The sequence below is a fragment of the Drosophila erecta genome, unplaced genomic scaffold (assembly GCF_003286155.1).
Source record: "Drosophila erecta strain 14021-0224.00,06,07 unplaced genomic scaffold, DereRS2 tig00000092-arrow-pilon, whole genome shotgun sequence".
In the NCBI taxonomy this organism is placed as follows: domain Eukaryota; kingdom Metazoa; phylum Arthropoda; class Insecta; order Diptera; family Drosophilidae; genus Drosophila; species Drosophila erecta.
The window spans coordinates 11,906,186-11,913,859 of NW_020825207.1; the positions used below are offsets into that span (position 1 = coordinate 11,906,186).

The 7,674-nt window shown below is 44.5% G+C and overlaps 1 protein-coding gene across 1 annotated transcript; it reads right to left on the minus strand.

Annotated features, from left to right (window-relative positions):
* Positions 1 to 5,812: 5,812 nt before the first annotated feature.
* Positions 5,813 to 6,947, minus strand: LOC6547823 (carbonic anhydrase 1). Its single transcript, XM_001974935.3, has one exon. It carries the CDS (start codon positions 6,885 to 6,887, stop codon positions 5,865 to 5,867), a length of 1,023 nt encoding a protein of 340 aa, XP_001974971.1. The 5' UTR covers positions 6,888 to 6,947; the 3' UTR covers positions 5,813 to 5,864.
* Positions 6,948 to 7,674: the final 727 nt, after the last annotated feature.

Below are 7,674 nucleotides of genomic sequence, written 5' to 3' on the forward strand. Positions count from 1 at the left end.
CCGTTCAGCTCCGGCTCGGCACGGCACGGCACGGCACAGGACATGGACTTCCGAATCCAGGCGATCCGGAATCCAGTGTAACAATGGGTATTTGGGATGGCCCGACTCCTGCCAAGAGGCTTGTTTGTCGGCTTCGTAATAAAATAAACTAACTGCACTTACTGCCCTACGCCCAGATGTCCTCGAAGGGAAATGCTGAACGGAGAACGGAGACCCTGCGCTTTTCCGCCCCAAAAAATATATGACTTTGGTGCCACAGATTTTTCGACCACAATTGCATCGGAAAACCATTTTGGGCTTAGGCCACAAAGTGTGTGTCTCTCTATGCCGCTCTCTGTGCATCGGCATTTCCTTCACGCTCCACGCGTTTTCCCAAGGAGCGTGAAACCTAAAACGGATACATAAGTGGATTTCGTTAATATCCTGCTATTGTTACAAATTTGCAAGCTGATTGCGGCAAGCGTCATTTGTCAAGGAAATAAACTTCAAGGCAGTTGAGGTTTGGGAATGTGTTGGGCACACAATTATCCTTATTATGTCATTGCAAGTTGGGTAATGGGCTGCCACTTTGCTGAAGTGCATTGATTTTTCTTCAGATAATCAGAATCATTGTTTGTAGTTCTAACTTTTATAAAGCCCTAAATAAATATTACTGTTAACTGAAAGATGGAACTTTATTTAACTTAGTTATAATGGAACATAAGTCTTTTCAGTAGAGTATTTTTAAATTATTTTAAAATTATTATTTAAAAATAAATATTTAGAGTTAATTAATAATTTGAACTTTAGTTGATAACGCCATAGTTGATATCCATGAGTGGATACTCTTCAAATTAAACTGGAAATTTCCAACAAATCATGTAAGTAAAAAGCTACTTATTTGCTGTGGGAAGTCAGCCTTAAATGCTTTAGTTGCGAGACAAGTTTGTGTCGTTGACTGAATATTTTCCAAAAATATTGCATTGGTCATTGAAGGTGGATGCCCTGGAAGGCCACATCCCACTTCCGACACTTGATTGTCAGCCGGGTAATAGACGCAGTCAGCCAGCCATTAAGCGTGGCCAATACCACTACCATTTACATTTAGCCGGCATTTCGCAGCTTACCTGTTGTCATGAGTTGTGGTTTTTCCCTAGAGCTCGAGTATTTCATTTCAGTCCAGTTCGTTCAGTCTCTCTTTTGGCTTCGGTTCAATTTGTCCGCTTACGCTATCTTCCATTACACGTTAAATGAAAATGCCAGATAACCAGGCACACGGCCCACCCATTTTCCCCATTTTCCCCATTTTCCCATTTTCCACCCCGCCTCCTGACATTTTGGTTCGGACCCTCCTTTTGGCCCAGCGATTCGATTTGTGCCAACTAATGAGCTCTTAATGCGCGTTTATTCTTACGCATAACGAGCTTGCCAAACGTAATTACGTCCAAGGGATGTGTGGGTGTATCTGTGTGTGCGTGTGTGCCTGTGTTGGTGTGAATGTTAGTGGGACCCTGTGCTCTCTCGTCCTGCCTTTCGCTGTGTGTGTGGGTGTGTGTCTGCGTATCTGTGAGAGGCTGCCATGTTGGCGCGATGCTTAATTGAAGTGGAGCGACGGGTATCTCGGGCACATCCTTCTGCTGAGCATGAACGCGTGTGTTCCTGTGTATCCACTTATCCTTTTCATTTACGCCACATCCGCAACGTTAACTCGCTGCTCGCTGCTGCCACTCCTCAGCTTGTGCCGACTTCCCCGCTTGCCGCTTTTTGTTTTAAATTAATTTGCTTTTAATTTGCTTTATTATGTGGCAATTTCTCCTTCTTTCCCCGGATTTAATTAGTTTGCTTTTATCGTTAAGCAGTTAACTTTCGCATGAATTGTGCGCCCAAAGAGAAGTGAACTGTTAATTTTGGCCAAATTAAGCATACGCCTGGTGGGCAGGGGCAGCGACTAATTGATGCTTCTGAGTGGGCACTGCTGATATCATCTCGCTCCTCTGGCAGCTGTGGCTGAAGTGCACTTAGTTGAATCCTCTTATCAGGGGAATACCCTCTAAAATCTAAAATCATGCTGCGCATGCGTAAAAGTCTTAAAAAAGGCGAAGAGGATTCTGCTGCTGAAATAAAGAACCAGTTTGTTGGGCGACCTTTTTTCGCCCTGTTCCCATTCAAATTCTGGCTCTCTTTGTTGGGGGCGTGGCCTCAACCAGTCTCTCTCTCTCACACTCTCCAGTTGCGTGTGTGTGCGTGAGCGCTTCGGCGCATTCAGCCCACTTATACACACGCATGGAGATACACCGACGTGCCTTGTGGTAGACCATTGAAAAAGTGATGAAAATAACTCTCTGTCACTTTATTGGCGCTTAACGAGTTTGAGTTGATGAAGAATTTAATTTATGATGCTGCTCACACCATCAAGAAAGGCGAGCAGCCTCGAAAGAGATGGCGATAGAGAGGGCGAAAGAGAGGGAGGGAGCCAAAAAACCGCAGAGCACAAGAGGCGGGGAGAGAGAGCGAGGGTAAAAAGAAGAAAAATTAATGAACTCGTAACTGTCGCTTTTGCAAATTGGGCTCTGAGAGTGTGGAGTGTCGGTGTGTCTATCTGTGCATGGGTTTGCAGGACTCGCACTCACACTATCGTGCATACACATACACAGATACACAGAAATACACAAGCACACGTATGTAGACAGGAGGAAACAGCAGCCGTCGCTGCCGGCAGACGTCAAGCTTTGATGATTTAATTTTCTGGTCTTCTAATTTAATTTTATTATAGAAATACAGACGTGTATTTGTGTGTGTGTGTGTGTGAGAGGCTAAGGGAGAGCCTTTTACTTGTGTGGCAGTGTGTGTGTGCCTCACACGCTCACAGACACACATGCAAATTCGTTAATGGAAAATGGTGGCGTTTAATTGAAAAAGGAAGTGCGCCAAAGGGCTGAGCGACAGAGACAGCAGACTGAGGAAAAAGGGCTCTGCAAGGACCGAGTTTTCCATCAAATTAATTTCATGTGTGTGTCTGCCTCTCCATCTCTTTGCATTCAAAGGGGTGTGGGTACGTCCTGTTATTGTTTTCTTTTTTATGTCATCTATATATTTTTTTCTACTTTTGGTGCGGTTACTGTTGCAATAACAATTTCCATTCAATTTATTTGTTTGCATTGCCTGAAAAAAAGTAGGTTGGCGAGGGGGAGGGGGAGAGAGAGCATTGTTCAGTTTGCTCACCCGCAAAGTTAATTGAATTAAATATTCCAGCGAGATAATTACAAAATGGCGTTGATTAATCGTCAGCCGCCATATTGATTTTGCCAGCAACAATATTTAATGATTAACAATTAACATTGAACAGGGATTTTTGATGCAGACACTGCAGTCAGGCAACGTCAACCTCTTTGTGCCTTAATAAAAGCAATTAAAATTCATTAGCTGCAAACACACTTACACTCGCACACACAATCTCACTTACCCACACAGTGACACACTAGCAAGGACTTTCACAATCACACACTAATGCCATCATGCGCTCGTTTTCTCAATTATTCATTCAATTTTGTATGCCACAAAAGCAAGAGCCAAGGAAGCTTAGCTCTCCCTCCTCCGCCCACCATCCACAAGGATCTGCGGAGCATCCTCCATACATATTCATGCGGCTAAATGAAAACGGCAACACTTAAATGCAATTTGCCTCAATTTTACCAGCAGCCAACTCTCCGTCGCTCTCATTTTCCCGCCCAACGAGCCAGCGTCTTGGCTTAGAGCGTCTTAACGTCTTTTCATGGCACTTACATCGTCATTCTATTCGTCTAATTTCATTTTCCTGCACAAACTGCTGGGGAAAGTGGGTGGAATGATGTTTTCCTCGGCTCCTTTGGCCAAACTGGCTTCGCCTTATTCAGCTACTAGAGGAGTTTGATTCTGGCAGTGTGCCTGCTTTATTCTAATTAGTTTCAATTAAACATGTTGATTGATATGTTTGTTCTGCTGTGAGTGATTCGATGGGGTTTACGATTTGGATGGGATATGCGTTCTGGTTTTGTTTGTGCGCTGCTTGTGTATTTAATGGATTGCGACAAGAAGCTAAATTGATGTAGAAAAACCAATTGCTGGCTTTAAGGCCAAAGGCTTAAAACTTCGGAATGCCGATCAGTAAAAATATAAGTATTATAAATTGGATTCAACAAATACGCAGAACCGCAAAGGTTGTTTTCCTTTAAACTTTGTAAGCCTTCAACTTCCCGCCTTAACAAGTTTGCTTTTAATAATTTCTAAAATGACGCTTGTTTACTTTGACGGGTAAATGGATTTTCCATCTAATTAATTGCATATTATTTGCATTTTAGTGTTTCATTTCCATCTAATTTAACATAAACAAACCAACATCCTTCCACAAGCATGGGAAAATTTCATTAATTTTCTAACAAACATTTTCATATTAATTGAACATTTTGTGCGCAATCAATTTGCATATCAAGCATTAATAAATGGAATTATCCGTTTTTAATTGCATTTCGCAGACAAAAGTTTTAGTTTTTGGCCGAAAAATAAATTGTTTTGTCGCACGTGGTGGACATGGCTGCGAAGTCCGTATTTCGAAAATGAAAAGTGCGACGGAAAAATTAAGCTTTATTTGTGGAAATTGCAATCCAATTAAGTTTTCAAAACATGCAAATTGCGAATGGGCGCACAGCACAAATATTGACGCAGCACGGAGCAATAAAAGCGTACCGAAACTTGTTTGTATAATTTCATTAGCGTTGATTTGCAGCAAATGCAATTGCAGTAAAATGCACTTGGCCTGTCATTGATTAAACAAGTCGACGTTGCAGGCCTCAAATCGAATTGGATCCGATGCTCGATGCCAACCCATCTCTGGATTAAAAACTAATTACGGCCCATTGGTCGGCCTGGTCGAATTTCCATCTATGTATGTACCTATGTATGGTTAGGCGCCAACTGATAATTATAAGCCTGGAAACTGGAACTCACTGATTGCCAAGCAGCAGCTGTAATGCAGGGAGGGGAAGAGGATGAAAAGGAGCAGGAGGAGGAGGAGGAGGAGGACAGGAGATGAGGGTGCTTCGCCGCAGGAGGGCCAAAAACCCAATACCATGGCCATGCCCATGCCTATGCCCATCCCACTCGGATCCCATTCCCATTGCCAATCTCAATACCAATCCCAATCGCAGGGCAAACATGTCCGCAACAGTTTCCGCTGCACTAACGAAATTACAGACGCAGACTCACACGCACACAATCGCATCGCCGTGTCCTGCGGCGATTGTGCGCACAGGATGCGGAACAGGCTCAGGACCTCGGGACCCTGCAACGGCTAATGCTAATGCTAATGCTAATGCTAATGCTAATGCTCTTTGAGCGACTAATTAGTGAATTACTATATAAGCACACTATTTGCCCAGCAAACGGCTACCCAAGAGCAAATTGTGCGGAAGACTGACCACCAGGACCCCGAATCAGAAATACAGCGGAAACCAGGACCAATTAGAGCCGGCCTGGAAGTACATGGAGTCCTGATTGACAGGCCACCAGGATTATGTAATGGATTGGATTTTGGTAAGCGGTTTCGACAAGTATTTACTATCTGAACGTGGGCAATAATGGTTGTTCAAAGTTATATCGCAATGGAGTTCAGTGCCATTTAGAAAAGTTATGGAACTTACTCTCTATCGTTAGATATACTAAAACTAAGTTCAATACCTCACACCTATTGTGATCATTGGGTAATTATGAGTTTGTTTGCAGCCTTTATCGTTATCTGTTTAGACAATATTTTTACTTCAAGATACACTACACCGAATAGTACCATCATAAAGGCCATTAAATCAATTTAATAGTAAAAGATCCTACACATACACTTTAGTCAATCTGATTTAAAACCCCGTTCTGAAGCGATTAAGGTAGACCTTCCGATCGTCGATGGCCTGAACTGGACGCGCATTGCGTCCGATCCTGGCGCCGCGCCTGTCCCTCAACAGCCGGAACTCATTCAGCTGGCGCTCGCTGATGGCCAAGGACTCGGGGTGTATTAGCCACTCAGCCCCGCGATGGCAGGGGGGCTCGGTTAGGGATCCGTTGTAGCTGTAGAACTTGTCGTAGAAGGGGGACATGAGGTAACTAAGTGGAAAGGGGGGCACTTCCACCACCTGGCCGGCCTGCTGAACAGCCGCGAGATGCTGGATGAGGACATCGAGGAACGGATTGTGCTCGGACAGGTCGAACAAGTAGGAAATCATCAGGACGCCCTGGCTGGAGGAGCAGCTATTGCAACCATCGTCATCTGTGTGGAGGCACTGCATCTCCAGCGGGCTGTGACGATGGTCCACTGTGTGCTCCGAGCCCGATGAGTTTTCCCAGCCCCAGCGAAAGGAGATCTCACGGAAGTCGAAGCGCCCAAGTAGATCCCCGCCGTCGATGGAGGGCGTTCGTCCTGGAAAAGCTGCACGCAGGATCAGTGTGTGACCGGTGTTCTCCAGGCGAATGCCCAACGGTATGTTATTGTAATGCGACCATATCAACGGCGATTCAAAGTAGTTTATATCCAAACAGTTCCGCTCGATGTTAATGGGGCTCTGGTTGTTGCACGGAGTGTTCCATGTATGAGGCCCCCGGTCCCAGGCGTAGTTGTAGGATTCCGGAGAACCCCGGGCTGTGCAGTTCAAGTAAGTAGAGGAGCATGTGGACTGATCCCCGCCAGCATCTGCGCATCCATCTTCCGATCCCTCGTCACATCTATTGGCCAAGCTGAATCCCGTGTAAACATTGAACAGCACCAACAGGGCCACACAGATGGCCAGGATCAGCTTGAGAAGATTGTTGTCCTGGAGTCGACAGGATAAGTCCTCCAGCCAGCACCATAGGTAGTTCAGCAGACCACAGGTGAGGCATCCCTTCATCACCACTAAGTAGTTTCTAAGTAGAATCCACTCGGGAAAACTTGCTGGGAAATGATAACTCCATTGGTTGACAGCCAAGCACTGGCCCTCCTGGTTCAGCGCTGAAATTGAGAAAATTTCTAATTAAACCCGCTGAAAAGTTAATTATTTTGGAAAACAAATTGGGCGCACAGCAAATTTGTGCGAAAACATTTGCAATTTGTTTGCATTTGTATTTTGCATAAATTAATTACGCACAAAACTCTCTTCGGCGGCGGAAATTGCTTGCACAAATATCCTGTGCCGCTCCTGCGTGGACCCTCCCGGCTCCTCCCGCCACCCCCCAACTCTTCTATGTTGCATTTTGGGAAATTAATTAGTTTTGTATGTACAAAATAGGCGAAATGAGCACTAGGAGCCAAACGGAAATTATTTCCAGCACACCAGCACACTTTGTACCGCGGCAGGAACTGCACAGGTAAAAAGAAATCCTTTCGATTTTTAAAGTGGTCATATGCTATGTAAGCCTGTTAATAGATTATATTGGTATATCGGAAAAAATCCATGATGTGTCAATAAAAAGCATACAATTTTAAATAGTCGCTTAGCTTGTTGGATGTTCTGATGAAAACTGAGAAATATCAAATTCTAATTTCCAATGTCTGACCCCCTAAAGCACTAATTTTCTCTACGTGTAGACCCTAGTCACACTTTTGACTTATGGCCTGTGAAATTCGAGACTTCTCGGCCATCTCTGATTAGCATAAAGTTATCAAAGGACGGCCACGCCCCCCGTTCGATGTTATGC